This window comes from Haemorhous mexicanus, chromosome 10, assembly GCF_027477595.1.
Source record: "Haemorhous mexicanus isolate bHaeMex1 chromosome 10, bHaeMex1.pri, whole genome shotgun sequence".
NCBI classification, from domain to species: domain Eukaryota; kingdom Metazoa; phylum Chordata; class Aves; order Passeriformes; family Fringillidae; genus Haemorhous; species Haemorhous mexicanus.
This window is the reverse complement of record NC_082350.1, coordinates 5,976,906-5,995,383: the sequence shown is the minus strand read 5'-3', so window position 1 is coordinate 5,995,383 and position 18,478 is coordinate 5,976,906. Positions and strand designations below refer to the sequence as shown.

At 44.7% G+C, this 18,478-nt stretch overlaps 1 protein-coding gene across 2 annotated transcripts; it reads left to right on the top strand.

Moving 5' to 3' along the window:
- Positions 1-338: 338 nt before the first annotated feature.
- TRA2B (transformer 2 beta homolog) lies at positions 339-15,781 on the top strand. 2 transcript variants are annotated; one of them, XM_059855106.1, is made up of 9 exons: positions 339-496; positions 6,628-6,761; positions 10,133-10,295; positions 10,552-10,740; positions 11,540-11,655; positions 12,518-12,601; positions 14,277-14,339; positions 14,791-14,864; positions 15,370-15,781. In XM_059855106.1, the coding sequence occupies exons 1-9, from the start codon at positions 461-463 to the stop codon at positions 15,378-15,380; spliced, it is 870 nt and encodes a 289-aa protein (XP_059711089.1). In that variant the 5' UTR covers positions 339-460; the 3' UTR covers positions 15,381-15,781. The 2 variants fall into 2 exon arrangements, with proteins under 2 accessions (XP_059711089.1, XP_059711090.1); XM_059855107.1 differs by lacking the exon at positions 15,370-15,781 and having other exon boundaries at positions 14,791-14,872.
- Positions 15,782-18,478: the final 2,697 nt, after the last annotated feature.

The window sequence follows — 18,478 nt, the reverse complement described above, 5'->3', positions numbered from 1 at the left end:
GCCTCACCTGAGGGGAAGATGGGGGCGGGGCCTTAATGGGGCGGGGCCTCCCGGGGGCGGGGTCGTGACTGTCGCCTCACGGCTGGCGTCAGAGGTGTGGCCTCAAGTCGAGGGGCGTGGCCATCGCACACAGGGCGGTGAGGGCCGTGGGGTTTGGGGTGGGTAAAGGGGCGTGGCCAAGAGGGGGCGTAGTCTCGCATCACGGGCGGCCTCGGGGCAGGGGCGTGGCCTTAAGGCGTGGTCTAAGGTTAAGGGCGTGGTCTTCCCTTCGGGGGCGGTGCCGTTTGGGGCGTGGCTTTGAGGCGCGGCCTCCGGCTCAGGGATGTCCCCCTGGGGGCGTGGTCTGCCGAGCGCGCGCGCGCGGTCCCGTGGTCTCGTCACTTCCCGCGCGGACGGCGCTGTCGCCGGGGTCGGTCGTGTCCGGTTCGGGCGGCGGTGGCGGGAGCAGCGGGACGGGACGATGAGCGACAGCGGGGAGCAGAACTACGGCGAGCGGGTAATACACGGAGCCCGAGCACGCTGCGCGGCCGGGCCCCCAGCCTTCCCTCCCCAACCCACACCCCCTTCCATCGCCTTCGGGTGGCGCCGGTTCCCCCGTGTCCCCCCGTGTGCCCTTTTGCGGGTGGCGGAGCCTCCGCGGGAGCGGAGAGGCGGGTGAGGCGGCGCGGCGGGGTCGATGGCGGAGGGGCCGCTCCCCGCATGAGGCGCCCGGCGCCATCTTGGGCCGGGACCGCGCGCCCGGGAGGGACAAAATGGCGGCCCCGGGCCCTCAGGGGCCCCTCGCCCTCCATCCCACTCCTGAGGAACGGGAATCCTGTTGTTATTCTCTCTCCAGAGCCGGCTTGCAATCCACTTTTGAGTTGCTCTCTAATTTAGACTGCTTTTCGCTCCCTCCCCTTTGACAATAACTCTGCTTCTCGGGCCTGGCGTCCAGGTGTCTCGGGCTCTGCTCTAATTTTAACTTAATAATGGAGGCAGCCCCTTGGCTTTGTGAAACCTGCAGCAGATACCTCCCAGGGCTCCTAGCTTCGGAAAGATCTCACTGTCCAAAAGAGTTTATTAGTGTCCATATAGATGCCGTGCTAAGCTTCACGTTTGTGATACGTATCTGTAGTTGCTTTTTATTTATTGCATAGCCTTGTTTGCCTTTGATGTTTTTATTTAGGGTCACTGCTGTGTTTTGGGGATTTTTTTAGCAGAATTCAAATATTTTGTTGCAGCATCGGAGGGGGTTGTAGGGGTGATAAGTTCCTAAGTTTTAAACTGGAGGGGGCAAGAAATATTATAAAACGTAGTAATTCTGAGCAATATCTTTCTTAGAATATGGTTTTATCTTATTAATTCGCTGTAAGAAGCTGTAATATGTGTTTCTACTTCAGGGTAGGTAAGATTAGAAAAAATTGATCTCCAGGGAGCTAAAAATGGGAATGAAGGGTGAAAGACAGGTATTAGGGAATAGGCTCGTCCTAGCACCAGTGTTTTAATTTGTATCTTCATTCACTCTGAAGATTTTTTAGTGAGGGGGTGTTTTTTGCTCAGGGTGAATTATTTGTGTGTTAGTTTTTTTAAAGATGCTTTAATTATTGTGCAGGTCACGTTTGAAGCCGATGTAGTCTTAATAAAGTTTGCCAGGATAACCAGCACTATATTTTCAGTCAGAAAGAGTGGAAATAATAAAGCTTCGATAGCAAAGTCTTTTTGTGTGAAACAATCGTGCAGAGTACTGGGACAGAAATTGTTGTCTTCTGCTTTATTGTATTTTTAATCTAAAAAATGTATTAAAGCATTTGTAGGCAGTCTTTGCCAGTGCCTAGAATGAATTATGTCTGAACTTTTGTGACCTTTAAATTGGTAAGTTGTTTGAAATGAACGTGTTTGTAAAGGTGAAACCATAGAGCTGCACACCTGATGTTCCAGACTGGAGCAGGGATTGGTTTTCCTTCTGCTCTTGCCGGTGTTATTTATGGGGTGTTTTGCCTACTTAAGGCTTATGTTTTACTGAGTTAATGGCTTTTGTACTTTTCCAGGCTGGAGTCTCTGCAGACTTGAGTTAGAGTTTGGATAAATAATCTGGAATATGATTGCAACTGTCTTAAACTGTCCCAAGTGCAGGCTGCCAGCAGGCATTGAGCTCCTGCTCTCTCCCGGAGTGATATTCCTTCAGGCAGTCAGAGCTGGGAATTCAGTCAGCTGGATCTTGTTTCACTCCATTTCCAGCTGCATTGGTTTGCAGCCTGACTTGATTGAGCCCTCATGGCAGCTTTTGGGATGAAGAAATTCCAGGTGCTTTCGCCAGGAATGGGACTTGTTTAAGCAGCAGCATGAATTTACTCCGGATTATGGCGTTTTTAAAAAGGGAGAGGAAAGACAAGAAGAAAAAATCCCCAATTGAATTCTCTTTTACAGCTTATGTTCCACAGGGGGATGAATTGAAGAAATTATAAATTGTTAAATACTGGAATATACTTGAGATGCTGTTGTTATGCTGTAATGCCATGGTTTTCCAACTTAATTTAGTTTTCACTGAAATTGTTCTCACTGAAGCACATGGGATTCAGGCATGGAGAGGTTGGAAAAAGACGAGTTAAAGGCCAAATTAATGAATCCTGCCTTGTGAATTATGATAGTGATGCCTAGTTAATTATGATAGTGATGGCTTGGTATGTGGTCAGAAGCTGTTCAATATGCAAGTCAGGGTGGGGGGGTGTTTTGTTTGTTTGGGGGCTTTTTATGTATAAAAGGTCAGTTTACAGATTACTTACAAGGTATTTAATGCATGTATTTTCAAGAAAGAGTGATTTTTATTGCTAAATAGTGTGAGAAGGAGGTCTGAGGAAGCAGTTAGAGGTTAGAGATGAGCTGATCACTCAATACCACCACAGGGATGGACCATGCCCTGTGTTCCTCCCTCGCCAGCTGACACTTGATGGGACCTCTTGGGGAGCTCATTCAGTGCCCAAACCTGTCAGAAGATAATTTGGGTTTTGCTGGTGGGTTCATTTCCTTCCAGGTTGGGCACTGGAGGAGCCCAGAGAGCCAGTGGCAGAGGTGGTGGGAGGAAGCTGTGGCCTGGTTTTTCAGAGCACACTGTTCTTTCTGTGTGTGTGGGGTTCAGAAAGCTGTGGAAAGGGATGGTTCTGCTCTCCCTCCAGTGAATCCCCAGCTCCCCCAGCAGTGATCTCGTGTCCCTCAGGGGAAGGGAGGCAACTTCCATAAGGGAGAGGTTGGGGAATGTGCAGTCAGCATGTAAAGAGGCTGCAGATCTGATAGTGTGATGTGAGGCTGCACCTTTCCTTAGGAAAACAAGTGGAGGTACATAACTTCGTAGGAATGTATGATTATAAAACCTTAAAACTTTTATTTCTCTGTATCTTACATTGCTGACTGAAATCTGTAAGTCTCATTCCTGTGAGGAAAACCTGGATCTCAGAAGTGCAAAGAACTGTGGCCATCATCTACTTTTCGGCTGCTTCTGTCCATGGAAACCTTTCCCACCTACTGCCCCCCAAATAACCCTGCCTTGGGACATTCCCTGCTCAGAGGACATGGCTGTAAGGCTCTTGGTGAATGTGCTTAGAGCTGTTAAAATCATCCCAGCACTTGGTCTGAATGTGCTTAAGGTCTGGAATGAAGCATTTGGAATCCACAAGCCTGGACTTCAGGGCTTCCACGTGAATTCCAGAAATGCCTGATGAAGAGGAAGAACTGTTGATAAAGACCAAGGGATGTTGGGAGGGAGGTTAAATTCACACCTGACAAACTTAAGTTTGGGGGTGGGGGAAATGCTTATTGTTTAGTGAATACCAGTCTGGATCTGCTGACCAGCAGTGCTGGAATAGAGGCAGGGTAAGAAGGTTGTTTCTTCCCTCTTCCCCATGTCATGCCAGGAGCACACTTGGGTATTTTTCAATAACTTAAAAATCACAGAGTGCAAGAGCAAAGAGTAGGAAAAGCAAATATAAAGAACAACAAAAAAGGATGTGATACAGAAACTGTGGGAGTGACTGATGTGAGCCCTCAAGGGTGTAAAATAAATTTGCAGTGCTGCAGGCCCCTGGTACTTGGAATTTTGGATAGGGAGGATTTCCTGGGGCTCGGGGTGGAAAAGGGGTAACTTGGTAATTTTGGGGTTGATTACCAGTCCTGGTGATATCCAGAGCAGGTGAGGTGCATTGAATTCCTTTAAGGCTGGAGTAAAGTGCAATAATCTTGTAAAATGGGTGGATTGAAGGATGATGTGGGGAAAATAAGTGGATTTTTAAAGACTGGGAAATGTGAAATGCAAAGGAGTTGAATGAAAAAAAGGCCAGCTGTTAAATTGTTTTGATTTTGGTAGACAGTTGTCTTTAAGACTCTTTCTTCCTGAGTTTCTGCTCAGCTTCTCAGTGTCCAGATTCCATATCAACCTTAGCATAGTACAGCAAAGACTGCCTGATAAATGTACCAAATATATGAAGACTTGCCTGTTCTCTACTCATTTCTTCAAAGCTTTTTGACTTTTAAAAGCTCTGAAAAAGGGTTTGGTGTGTGCTTGTGGGCAAAATCCTCCCAACTGCTCCCCTCCAGTCCTGCATTTCTCCTTTTCTTTCTGGTCTCCATCTGTATTTGGACCCAGCTCCTTCTGTTTAACCCAGATTATCTTTTGTGAACTGAAATATTTTTTCTCAGGTGAAAGGCAGCTTTGGTTTGGGTTTTTATCCTTCTTCAATGTTGCTTTCTCTAACTTTGTTAAAGAGCTAAGATTTCTTATGGCAAAATTAATATATTAACTCAGAACTCATCTCTGTTGAGTGTTTTCTTTGGAAGGTACTAATGGATTTACATTATATTAGTTATTTGTAACCTAAATTGCTCCTAAATATTCCCCCTGCCCTTTGCAGTGTTAGTACATGGGGAAACTGTAGTTTAGAACAAAACATTGAACATCTGTATGAAGACTACACCCTTGGCCAACTTTGTGCTATTTCTGTTGCTCTTGGGATTAATTGCAAGCCTGCTTTGTCCTGTGCATCGTGTTTTTTTCCCCTGTGTGGTAGGGAATTGTAAAATGGTAACAATTGTACAATGGTAACATTTAGTTGAAATTGTATGGAAGTGATTGAAGTGTGTAGATTTAGGGTTAGCAAGTGAATTTCTGAATGCTTAGTACAGGATTCCCATTAAGTTAGTGCTCAGGTTTAAGAGATGTTAGAAAGATAAAACAAGGGATTTCTGAAAAAAATCTGGTACCCGGTTTCATTGGTGAGCTTTCTTCATCAGAATTTATACTAAATTAAGGATTGTTTTAGAAAGAAGTATAATTCTGCTAAATTTTAAGTTTTCTCTAATATCTTGAAATGAAGAATACTTTCTACTAGTGTGTTCAGGTGTTTAAGGCATATGAGTAAAGCCAAGCATTATACTGATATAAAAATACATAAGTTGAAACTGCTAATTAGGTCATGTCACTGCCAGAGGAGATTGCCAGTAAATAACAGAGCAGGTGGGGTGTTAGTCCAGGGTAGTTTGGAGTGTGGGGCTCCAGTGCAGTTCTGATCAGTGGGGAATGCAGATTTCTGTGGAAACAAAAAGCCTGCACATGTAATCCCACTTGTGCAGGCAGCTGGGGGTGTGTGCTCCTCAACCTTCACACCAAGGCTGCCAAACTGCAGGAGGGGCCCAAAATTCAGATAATTGGAGTTCATGGAAGGATCAGTGCTGTGCTTTCTGCATTCAAAAGCACATCCGTCAGTGGCTGCAGCAGGACCTCACTGGAGTCACTCCTTGGGGATTTTGTCTCAGTGTGTGGCTGATAGTGCAAATTATTTTGAGTTTCCTGATGCTACAATTCCTTAGTAGGTACTCAGTTGATCCAGTTGCAGTTGCTGTTAAACACAGGCATAAATAGCAAATCCAGCTACTTAGGGCTAAGTTAAACTGAGTTGACTGAACCTGTTGATAAAATCTTAGGGCTTTGGTAGATTCAATTCTTGAACTGCATTTATAGTAAAAGTCCACAACACTTTTTTTTTTCTAGTTTCAGTTTTGGCACTAGATTTTATCCTGGAGTTCTTAAATATTCTTCATCCTGTTCTTTTTCTATTAAGGTTAATGTTGAAGAAGGAAAATGCGGAAGTCGCCATTTGACAAGTTTTATAAATGAGAATTATTTGAAGCTCAGGAATAAGTGAAGCTGAAATTTGAAAAAAAAGAAAGTGAATGCATGCTAATTATCAGACCAGAAGTCCCACTTGTAGAATATTGAGCAATTTGTGTGAAGTGGGGAAGATGAAAGAAGTCAGAATTTGAAACGGAAGAATGAAGAAAAGGAATAAAAATGAAGTTAAGATAAGAAGTAATCTGGAATCTGAAAGCACTACGCTAAGTAATTACTAGTCTGTTTATGTGTCCCTGTATATTTTGCTAAACATGCATGCATTATCTGTTTAATAGCAAAAGTACATGCAGGGTAAAGAAGTGTCTACCAGGGAAAAAAAAAAAACCTCCTTAAAAATCTAGGCAGTGCTAATGCCGACTGCCCGGACACATAGCTATGAATATTTACCATTTATTTCACTGGAGCTTGTTTACAGCCCCTAGGTGAACAAGGAATTGTGTACAAATTAGGCTTTCAATATCTGCGTGCAGGAATCCCGTTCTGCTTCCAGAAGCGGAAGTGCTCATGGGTCTGGCAAGTCGGGGAGGCACACCCCTGCAAGATCTCGCTCTAAGGAGGATTCCAGGCGCTCCAGGTCAAAATCTAGATCCAGGTCTGAATCCAGGTGAGTTTGCTTCTTTTACCTCTTCCTCCTCCTCACGAGTCAGATGATTGTCAGAAGTGGCCCAGCTTAGCCAGTTCTGTTTCCAGAGTTAGTGGATCTTTTGTGGACATGGAATACAAAGGGGCGTGCGTGGTTTCAGGATTGGGAAAGCCAAATTACATCAATTCAGATGTTTTTGCTGCTTCTTCCAATAGTTAAATCATCTGTGTAGCTTTGTATCCTTGCTGATACACTTTGGAAGTGCCTGCCTGTTATCTCTTGGAATACTGACTTCTGTCTGAGCATGGAGTTTAGATCTTAGGGTTTTTGTACATTAACAGAGTTTGGTGCATCAGCAGGTTTCCCATTTTCAGCCACATTCATGTATTGCTTTCCTTCACTAGAAGCAGTCATGTTCCTGGAGTAGTGGAAAGAAGCAGTAGAGATAAATGTGAATTTGACAGTCTGACATTTTAAATACATTGATTTAACTTGAAAATTAACATGGTAGGAAGCTTTGAATATTAGACAGCTCTGCAAACTCTCCAGGGAAGTTGTGGAGAACTTGCTTATTGTATTTGTTATGTGGCAGCACAAACATCCATGTGCCTATTGCACTGTGTTGCCTCTCCTGATACTCACCTGCCAAACAAGCTGTGTGCAGGGTCAGAATTCCTCTTAAAAGAGTAGATAGTTGACTGCAGAAATGAATGTGTTGATCATTTCTTTACTCATTTGTAGGCATTCGGGGTAAAAAAGGTGAGGTTTCAGCAGTGTGGTTTTTAGGTGAGCTGTTCACAACACACTTTTTATGTGAACAAGCAATGCATTGCTAAAGCCTGGGGGGCAGGCTGGAGGAAGATACTGTGCTGTCAGCAATCACCCAGGGTTGAAAACATAATCAAATAGTGTGTTAAATCTTGCAAGATCAAACAGAAAGGCTTTTGTGAGAAGGAATGTAATTGGGAAGCTTTGACAGCAGAAGAATGAGGTTTTTTTTTTAGTTCAGGCACAGTCACAAGTGTCATATCATGCACCTGGCAGTCCCTGTAGTGTAAGAAGGAATGTGTTGAATAAAGGAATGAATATTTTTTAGAGTAGTACCATTACCAAGTGTGGAATTGGAGTGACCTCTGGGAGTGCCAGCAGTGAGGGATGCTGGGGCAGCTCAGTAAGGGCCCAGTCCCAGGTCCTGCTCTGGGCTCTGACCCTGCTGTCAGGGCTTTATCCAGCTGGGGTTTGAAAACCTCGGGGGAGGGAAGCTGCAGAGCACCTTTGGGGAACCTTTTAATATTAAAACAGCAAAGTCAGGACACCCTCCCAGCATATTCTTCTGCCCTTTAATCCATATGACTCCAGGGATTCCATACTCCTTAAAATATTTCCTACTTACAGAATAACCACAATACTGAGTAAAAATACAGTCACAAATGGTACACAGTTCTGAGGAAGCAAATAAAAGATGTAGAATTTATAAGAGACGTGGCAAATCTTACTTTTGCAATAAACAGTGTTTAAATAATACCCTGACAACTGGCTTTCTACTTTTTGATGACCAAACAGTAGAAGTTTATTACTACCATGGCCTCCTGAGCATTTAACAGCTGTCTGAAGGTACCTGGAAATAATGGAATTATGTGCCAGAGTTAGTGTTGATTGGAAGGGCTGGAAATAATGGAATTATGTGCCAGAGTTAGTGTTGATTAGTAGATTTGGACAGAATTGTGTCGAGGTACATATTTAGAAACAACATACTTTAATCTCTGTTCAGTGCTGTCACATGTTGATATGTGGTCATGGGCAGATCTTTGAACTCTGGCTTTCCCCAGAGAAATCACCCTGTGATAACTTCTATATTTCTTGGTAGTTTCTGTTGCAAATGTATTTTTGAGTTGCCAGCTTTATAAATTAAACTTTGATTTGGGAACCAACCTGTGTCCTGGTGTTTTTATCAGTTGGGGTGTGGATATACTTGATTTTAAAATCTACTTTTATTGATCTTTGGCTGATACCTGAAATACCTGTTCTGTGTTTGCCTTAATTTTTTTTTCCTATATCAGTGGCTGAAATGTGGCTGTGTGCATGTGTGGAGCTTCTTCTTTTTTTGTTACTGATATTATAATTTCTTTTTTTACTGTTTTCCTAGTTTCAGGGAAGTTCTCTCTCTCTCTCTCTTTTGTTTTTCTATTTTGTTGCCATAAATAATGTTTTCTTTATGAATATGTAGTGAGAAGTGCTGTAATGGGACATGCTGAATTAATTTCTCCTGGACATAAATATGCATTTTAAGTTGAGCTTCTCTGGCTCTCTTCTGATGAGGTTGGAGGTGTTTTTTGAGGAGCTAGATTGAACAGTTTGGCTGCCTGGTGACAGTTGGTGAGAAATCCTGGAAGAAGCTGTTAAATGCTCAGGAGTAAAAGCAGTTCAGGTTCAGAGCTTCCCTCACGCCAGTGGTGTGGTGCTGCTGTGGAATTAGAGGAAAGGGACATTTAAGACACAAGAGCCTGAAAATCGGGAATCTGTGGCTCAGATCCATTGACTGTTACACTGTTTATTGCACTTCTTAGCCTTGAGGGGTTTTTCTTTGGAGTGATGTGGAGTGCAGGTTACACAGTGCAGCCATCAGCAGACCTAGATCAGGTGTAGTTCACAGAGAAGCTGTGAGTACCCAGCTTCTCCTCTAGGATTGGCTCTGTTGGGAGGGGTGAGGCTTTGGGAGAAGGAATTGAGTTTCAGACCCTCATGTCCACAGAGCTTGTGATGTAAGAAAATATTTTGGGGGGAAAAAATTAGTGAGCAGTTAAACCTTTGCATAAATGCACTTAAGAGTGTGAACATGTAAATATTCATGAATAAACAGTGCAAAATAACTGCTGAAATACCAGCAGGTAAATGAGGCAGCTCAGGATTGCTTTCTTCAGATTGTGTTCAGCTCTGTTTCAGGGGCATTTGCTTTTCAGTGTCACCCAAGGCAGCACTAAGAGAGTGTCCCCCTTAGTGGTGCGTGCTTTGTGTTAAAGTATATTTACTGTTCCCTTTGACTGATACTTGTGAAAAGAAAACCACCCCACTTGTTTTTACCTAAACACTGAATATTCTAAGCACTAGCAAGTCACACCCAGATAGCTTTGTTAAAGGAAGAGCTGACTGTGATCAAGTGCAAGTTCCTGGACTGCAGCAGGAATGCCCTGAGACTATCTGCAGTAATCTGATAATAAAGATTGAGCACACAGTCCTTGAGAGTAGTGAGTAAATGGATTATAGCTGAGGTATGTGGTACTGCAGGATTTTGGAAAACAATTATTTGAGCTTTTTGTGACTGACTGCTGGATTTTTGAAATGTTGAACACCCCAACAAGCCCAACACTGTACCTTTCTCCTCTTTCCCCCAGGTCTAGGTCGAGGAGGAGTTCCCGCAGACACTACACCAGGTCGCGCTCCCGGTCCCGCTCGCACAGGAGATCCAGAAGCAGGTCGTACAGTCGGGACTACCGGCGGCGGCACAGTCACAGCCATTCCCCCATGTCTACTCGCAGACGTCACATCGGGAACAGGGTACGTGTGTCAGGGATGAGTCATGGTCCTGCATGCATCCTGCAATCAGTCTCTGTGCCCTGAGAAGCGCAAAGGGCTTTGTGAAAGGCTTCTGCTCCTGTAGGTTTAATTTAGTACTGTCTGTTAGCAGGTGGCCCAAATCTCAGCCCCACCTTTGTTGCTGTTGTTCTTGAAGCCCTGACAGTCCCAACTTGAGAAATTAGTTGCACTGCAAATAAACCCAATTTGATCTTAATATCTGTGTCCTTTCCTTTAGGCAAATCCTGATCCAAACTGTTGTCTGGGAGTGTTTGGGCTGAGTCTGTACACTACAGAACGAGACCTGCGAGAGGTTTTCTCCAAGTATGGGCCCATCGCCGACGTTTCCATCGTGTACGATCAGCAGTCGCGGCGCTCCCGAGGGTTCGCCTTCGTCTACTTCGAGAACGTCGAGGATGCCAAGGAGGTGTGTTGGGGTACACAGTGTGGGCTGGGTTTGCTGGGCTCTGAGCTCCTGGGGTGTGTCTTTTGTCACAGGGTATAGCCAGGAAAATACTTGGAATCTTGTAATCATGGAATTTTGGGCTTACTAGTGCTGTAGAATGAATTGGGAATTCTGTAGTCACCTGAGTAGAGAATCCTGTACTCATACCAGTCCTTGTAGAGCTGCCCTTTATGGGCTGGAACAAGGCTTATAGTCTGCAGAAACTCCACTCCAGAAAATCTTCAGTCTTTTCCACATCTGGCATGAAGTCTTCCATTTTGGTTTGCGGCTTGATATGTAGGTCCTGCTACTTGTCAGACAAAAATAAACCAAAGCACAGTTGGTTTTGGTTTTTTACTTTTTATTTGTAACTCTTGATACTATATTCAAGGTTATGGTAATTTGACGGGTGTATTTGAATATCTTAGTGATGTTCTCTTAACCTTTAAATGTTTTATGTTGTGTGGTGGTGTAGTTACATCTCCCTCCATCAGCATATTTAATGGTTGCTCATAGTCATGTCAGAGGCACTGAAACAATTGCCCAGTGATGTTCCTTCCAGGATTTTAATGCCACAGAAGTCACATTTTCAGTGGTTACTGGTGCTTAAGTCCAGCTGGTCTAGAGTGTCTTACACGGTACATTTACTGCAAGATGTGACACTCAGACCTGCCTCCAAACTGAGCTGGTTTTTAGGACATTTTAACACTTAAAGCAGTGGTTAGAAATTGTTGTTGCTGAAGTTCATACCTACAGCTAATGCTCTTCTGTCCTTCCTTAGGCAAAGGAACGTGCCAATGGAATGGAGCTGGATGGAAGAAGGATCCGGGTAGACTTTTCCATAACAAAAAGACCTCACACACCTACCCCTGGAATCTATATGGGAAGACCCACTTAGTAAGTTTTATCTGTGGTTTGGTTGGGTTTTTTCTCCCCCAGCCAGTACAGGATAGGATTCATTGTTTTGTAAAAACTCCTCATTCTCCTCTGAGAGGCCTGATTCTGAGTGGTTTTCCTGGTTTCTTGGGCTTCCACATTAATGCATAAGTTGTGTTTCCTTGTTCATGGCTGCTGTGCTGTACACTGAAAACACTGAACATGAGCATCAGTAGTAATGCATGTGCCAACAGGAAGACATTTTGACAATTTCTAAATTACTTTAGGTAGTTTTCCTGTGTACCTTCAAATATTTAAGTCTTTTGCAAGCTCAGGTTTTCAAGAGTGAATGAACAAATGCTGGTCAAGGAGCTGGGTGGTTCAGTTAGCATTAGGGCTTAGCATTTTGCTGTGTTCACACACTGCACTTTAGACTTCAAGTTACCAACAGTGTCAGTTGTTTTCCCAAGTCATTCCCCAGTTCATTTCCCAAGACTTCCAGCTTACTGATGGTCATGGTGATGTTGAGTCTACAGGTTTCTGAATTTTTTTTTAGTCAGTTGATTGAACAGGAGCTTTTTCAGAGTTAAAAGGGGATGAAGACTTGTCTCAGAATGGAATTCCTCGTGTGCCTGTAATACCAAAAGGTTGAGGTTTATAAAGGTTGAGGAAAACAACTGAAAGTTCAAGCATTTAAAAAGCAATTATTTAAGTAGTCCTGTTCCCACCTGCACTGGTAGGAAAACAGGAGTGCTCACAGTCTTCCAACTGCAAGGATGGGACATAATAATACAATCTAGTTTGAATAGCGTAAATTTACCAGACTGCAAACAAAGTTAAAGTTCTATATCTTAGTAAATGCAATTTCCTTCACTCCCTGCAGTGGCAGCTCGCGGCGACGAGATTACTATGACAGAGGCTACGACAGAGGCTACGATGACCGTGACTATTACAGCAGGTCATACAGGTGAGCATACTTGCAATATCTTGCTGCTTTCTAAACTCTGCTTTCTCATCTGCCTGTGCAAGCAGTTCATCCTACATAACTATTCCAGAATATTTTTGCACTCGCTGTCATTCTGGAATCTTCCTGTGAAATCTCCACCAGAATGATTGCTCAGTGCAAATCAAATTGGTTGGATTGAGAAATACTTGATGGTGTTTGATCTGTGGCCTAGCTTAGTCCAAAATGTTTTCTGAATCCTCATTAAGTTTTGGAAAACAAAGTGTGTTCTTTGCAGCTTTATTTTAGAATCTTTAGTTGGTTCATCTATTAGCACTGAAATGATTCAGATTAATATTTGAGTTGGTATTATAGTGTCAGCTTATATTTTGAGCACAGTGTAGTAGGTAAAAAGTGGGAAATTTTTGTGGTCTCCAGTATTTCCTGCTGATAATGATGGCATCTCAAATGTTGCCAAAAATAAGGAATTGGGGATTGGACATCTGCATTAAAAGGCTTTTTTAACACCCCTTGTCAGGTTGGATGTGTGTGTAATCATGATTCATTTTGGTGATAGCGTTTCCCAGCAAAATCCTTGTCCCCTGCAAAATCCTCACAATTTCTGGGATACTGTTAAGTTGAACACAAAAAGAAGAGCTGATTTTTTTCTGTCTGCACTACCAAACATTCCTGCAATTGCGGAATTCTGTGTTAAAGTTACAGTGTGGGCCCAAATCTTAAGTGGTGCCTTTTCCTTCTGATGGGGTTTATGGATGTTACCAGAAGCTGTGATTGGGTCAGGAGAAAGCCAGTGAGAGTGACCTGCTCTAGTGGGAGGTGTCCCTGCCTGTGGCAGGGGTGTGCCCCTGGCTGGTGTTTAGGGTCCCAACCCAAACCATTCTGGGATTCTGTGAATAAATATGGAGCCACAAATAACTCGCGTGTGGCTTCTTGAAAAATGTCATGGTGCTACTTTCCCCTCCTACAGACATGGGTTGGTTGAGGGAGAAGTGTTGCTGTGTTGTCAGGGCTTCCCTGAGGAAGAAAAAGTTGGAATTGTTCAAGATGCAGTGGAGCATTGCATACCCCACCCTAAAAATTCCATTAGTAACAATTCCTTTGCATTCCCTGCCCTCTCTGAAAATAATGCCCTAGGGGAAATGCAGTGTCAGATGGGAATTGTCCTGTTAAAACTTCAGTTTCTTTTTGTTGCTTTGGGAGGCTTAATTTTGCCTGAAAAACTGTCTGTAAATAAGGGGATAAACTTTAAAAAAAGCAATCCCTCAAAACCAACTGGGGAAGACTTTAAGGCTTTGCTGATCTGAATCTCAGGGGGTTCCAGTCCAGCCACTCAGTGTTAATGCTATAATGTGTTGGTTTTGTTCTCCATAAGAAGTTACATCACAGTTCTTGTTTAAATGTGACTCTAAAGTGTTAGAGGGTTCCCTGCCTCCACCTTGGAATCAATACTTTTCCTCAGGATAGTGAGTTGATCTTGCTACTTGAAAATAATAAGTAAGAGGGTTTTCCTTGAGTAGGTATGTTTTGAAAAGTCAATGTTAAATGAAGTAATTCAGCATGACCCAGTGTAGGAACTAATGTTGTCTTCACATCATTTTCTTACTCGATGGGGGGGTTTTGCACAGTGAACTTCTTATTTTTGAAATTGCTAAAAGTCATTCTGCTTTTGTTTTCACAGAGGAGGAGGTGGCGGTGGCGGAGGAGGCTGGAGAGCTGTTCAGGACAGAGATCAGTTTTACAGGTGTGCACTGGATTAGTGGAGCTAGGCAGGGAAAGACAAAACTTGGGAGTGCCTGGGTTGGAGGGGTTTGGGGATGCCTGGCTGTAGCACTGACTGTGAGTCAAGGACATCTTCACCTTGGATAAGTAATTCAGATTAAAAGTGAAGGTGGATTTGGCTTACCCTGCTTGTGTGGGATGCTCCTGGCTTCTAACTAAATTCACATGAAAGCAGATTGTGAGTACAAGAGCTTGTATTTGTTGTGTTAGTCAAAAATAATACTGGTAACAAAAAAGAATTCAGATCTTTGCTTTCTTACCCACTGGAAATGTTGATTGGGTGTCCCATGCTTGTTGGCTTTCCCAAGTGCATTCCTGAGACCAGGATGGGGTTAGAGCTCCCCACATAAAGCTGCTGCCACTCACCTGTGCAGGTTTTAACAAAGGGATTGTTTGTGTCACCCCTGTCACAGGAGGAGGTCACCGTCCCCCTACTACAGCCGAGGGGGCTACAGATCCCGGTCCAGATCCCGGTCCTACTCACCTCGTAAGTAGCCATGAACTTATGGAATGCTTTGGGTTGGGAGGGACCTTAAAGCTCATCCCATTCCACTCCCTGCCATGGGCAGGGACACCTTCCCCAGACCAGATTGCTCCAAGCCCCTCCAACCTTACCATACCTGGGCCTAGCCCAGTCACAGAGTGCATTTCTCAAAAGTAAATTTCCCATTCCTTTAACACCTTTTGAGCTTCTGTGTCCACTAAGATTGACTTTGGTGTGGAAATTTTATTGAGCCGCAGTTCCTTTAATGCTTCATTGAGAAGCCTTGAGGACAGAGTAAATACTTAGGAAAAAGCAAGTGAGATAACAGCCCTTGCTTTTAGTCTGAGATCCTGTTTCTTCCTCCAGAACTCTGTTAAAACAGCAGTTTGGGAGCTTGGTTACCTCTAGGACATCATCTCAGATGTGATGCAGGTTTGAGGAGAGGCAGTGGATTTAGCCAGAAATCTCTCGATCCATGAAGTCTGACTCTTGGGTTTTTGTCTTTCAGGTCGCTATTAAAGCATGACACATAGAGGAATTTCTAGCTGCAGCCTTTGAGTTGAAATTGCAAGTTTGTGGACAATATTTTTTTATTGTCTCTTCTGTTTAACCAAGTGACAGTGCCTAGTGAATTAGGTGACTTTTACACTTTTTATGAAGACAACTTCTGTGGTGTTCAATGCTGTTTCATTCTGCATATTTGTGTAGTTTGGTGCTTTGTTTCCAGTTGTGTTTTGAAAGGAGTATGTTTTGCATGTATTTTTTTAGTCTCCATTTTGACTCCTGAAAGGTTTCTATTGTAAAGACAAATACTGTTCAGTAAGTTTTTTCTACTGATTCCAAGTAATTCCCAAGATCCAAACCTGTGTAAAATGCTTTCCGAAAGTGAGAAAATAAAATAAAACGACGTTTGTTTTTTCTTTCCCTTCTTATTTTTGCCAAGAAAATAAAAGCATGGAGGTAATTCCAGGGCAACTGCCATCCACTCCTTCCAGGAAGAACCAGTATTTTGGTGTCCCACAAGTAAATTTCACCTGAGGTGCTTCTCAAGTCCATTTCTCACTTGTGAAATCAGCACTGAATCCCTTATTTGTATGTTTAGCTGTTGCCACTTATATTTAAAGGCTTTTGGGCCAACACTTCATGTGTATCTGTCATACCACATAGTGAATTTGTACACTTGGATCTGTGAGCCACTTATTTTTTCATCTTGTGTTGGAGGAGCTTTCCACATTGGTTTGTGGTGAGAGTGTTGGGTTTTGTGGAAATAACGGAAATTTCTAGACTCAAAGCTGATGATTTCTATGGATGTAGGGAACAAAGTTTCAGGAATGGTGTGTCATCATGCAAAGGGAACTGAGGGACTGAGGGAACAGGCCCCACCTGCTTCAGCTGCCTGTAGAGGAGGTGGCCTGCAGCAGCACACCAGGTGTCTTAGGGATTTACAAATTATCCAGATATTTGTTAAAACTTCCCTGTTTTTACTGTCCAGAGTGGACAATAGGACCATGGCAGTAATTATCTTAAATTGTCTGAGCTGCTCCTGGTGACACATTTTGGAGTTGGCTGCTCCTGATGACACATTTTTTGCAATGTGTCACATGGCCCCTGTGCTGAGCATGTCCCAAATCCCTGTGCCAGGTCCATGCTTGGTGTGCCCTCTCAGGTGGACTCCAACCACTCCCCAGCACTGCCAAGGCCACCACTTACCCATGTCCTCAAGCACCATATCCACAGGGTTTTTAAATCCCTGCTGTAATGGGGACTCCACCACCTCCCTCAGCAGCTCCTTCCAGTGTCTGACCCCCCTTCCATGAAGAAATCCCTTCTGAAATCCAACTTGAACTTCCCCTGGCACAACTTGAGACCATTTTCCCTTGTCCTGTCCCTGTTTCCTGGGAGCAGAGCCTGACCACCCCCAGCTGCCCCCTCCTGTCAGGGAGTTGTGCAGAGCCACAAGGTCCCCCCTGAGCCTCCTTTTCTCCAGGCTGAGTTCCCCCAGCTCCTTCAGCCCCTCCTGGTGCTCCATTCCCTTCCCCTGCTCTGTTCCCTGGACACACTCCAGTCCCTCAGGAGCCAGGTGAAAACTCCACCAAGGGTGCCAGAGGCCATGGACGTTGTCTGTGAGCAGCAGCTTGCTGAGGTGTGCCCCATAACCCAGGTTAAAGCTGTTCTGGGGTTTGGGGAAGCAGCTGCTGTAGCTGCCCTGGGGAAGAGGGCCTGTTGTCCAGCACTTCCTGCTGCTGAATCATTCCAAGGGCTCTCAGTCCAGGGACAGCACAGGCTCCAGTGCTCCCAGGCTGTCGTGTTGCCCTGTGGCACGGCTGGCAGGCAGCTGTGGGATGTGTGCTGGAACCCACAGCGGGCTGGCCTGGTGCTCTGCCAGCAGTGAGGCAGGAATTATCCATGGCAGGGGGGAGCCTACCCTGACCCCCAGCATGGATCCCACCAGGGCAGCGAGGAATCTCTGCGGGAGCAGCATCTGCTGACTGGATGTGACAGGCTGTGCCCTTTCCAGACCTGCTTTCCTGTCAGCAGAGGACAAATAAAAACCTTGGAAGCACGTGGAGGGGAAAAAGGAAACCAGGAACTGTTTGTGGCGCTGTCCTCTCAGCACACATGCAGGTGGAATTTCCTCTGGGGCAGTCTGAGGCTCTCCCTGTGCCGGGGATGCTCCTGTCCCTGCAGCATCTCCTGGCTTTTCCCTGGGCACGGGGAGGGGCCCTTGAGGGACTTGTGCAGTATCAAGGCAGTTGTGGGTTCAGTACATTCAGGCACCCCTTGCACAAGCAGTGCAGTAGCTCTCTGCTCCTCATGGAATTCCATGAGCTCCTAAAAATCCCATTTTTCCTTGCATCTCCTTCAGTGGGGTTCAAGTGATTTATTTTGCAGATTGATCACACTAAAGGCAGGGGCTCCCATCCCAATGGAGCTGCTTTGGAGCTGGGAGAAGCTGATCCTTTCATTTTCCTGCTTGGGTAGGAAGTGTCCAACAGCTCCACAGGACCCTTCTTAGTGCCCATCTCTGGCACCTGGCCTGTGTTCCCACAGATCCATACCTTTGACATCACTTCGGGAGAGTCAGTAAAACTTGGAGCTCATTGGGAAGCAGCTCCTGGTGCCTGTCCACCATTCCCATCATTAATGTCTCACTCATGCTCGGCCCCAGCGCAGCTGTAATTAACACAGACACAAATTTAAATACCCAGCCATGCCAGTGCCTCCACCTCAGCATTCCTGACTGTTGCAGACTTGGAAACCCAGTGAGTAGTACTTTCACTCATGTTCCAGCAAAGGGTGAGCAAAACGCTTGAAAAGCCTAGATGCATTTTCCAACCAAATTATGAATTATTTTTTCAGCTCTGCTCTTCCTATCTCCCAAGGTGGGCTGCTTCCATGCCAGTCCTTCATGCTCTTCCCTCTCCTCCATAGCAGCTGCACCATCATCCAGCTGGGAGGTTTCTAAAAGCCAAAAATTGCATTTCAGACAGTTCATCACTACCACATGAGGGAAATTTGGGATCAGCCCAGCCTGGAGCTGCCTGGTGGCTTGCTCAGAGTGGTGAGGGGCAGGTGGGAGCTGTTCTGGCAGCATGTCCCAATCCCACTGTGCTCAT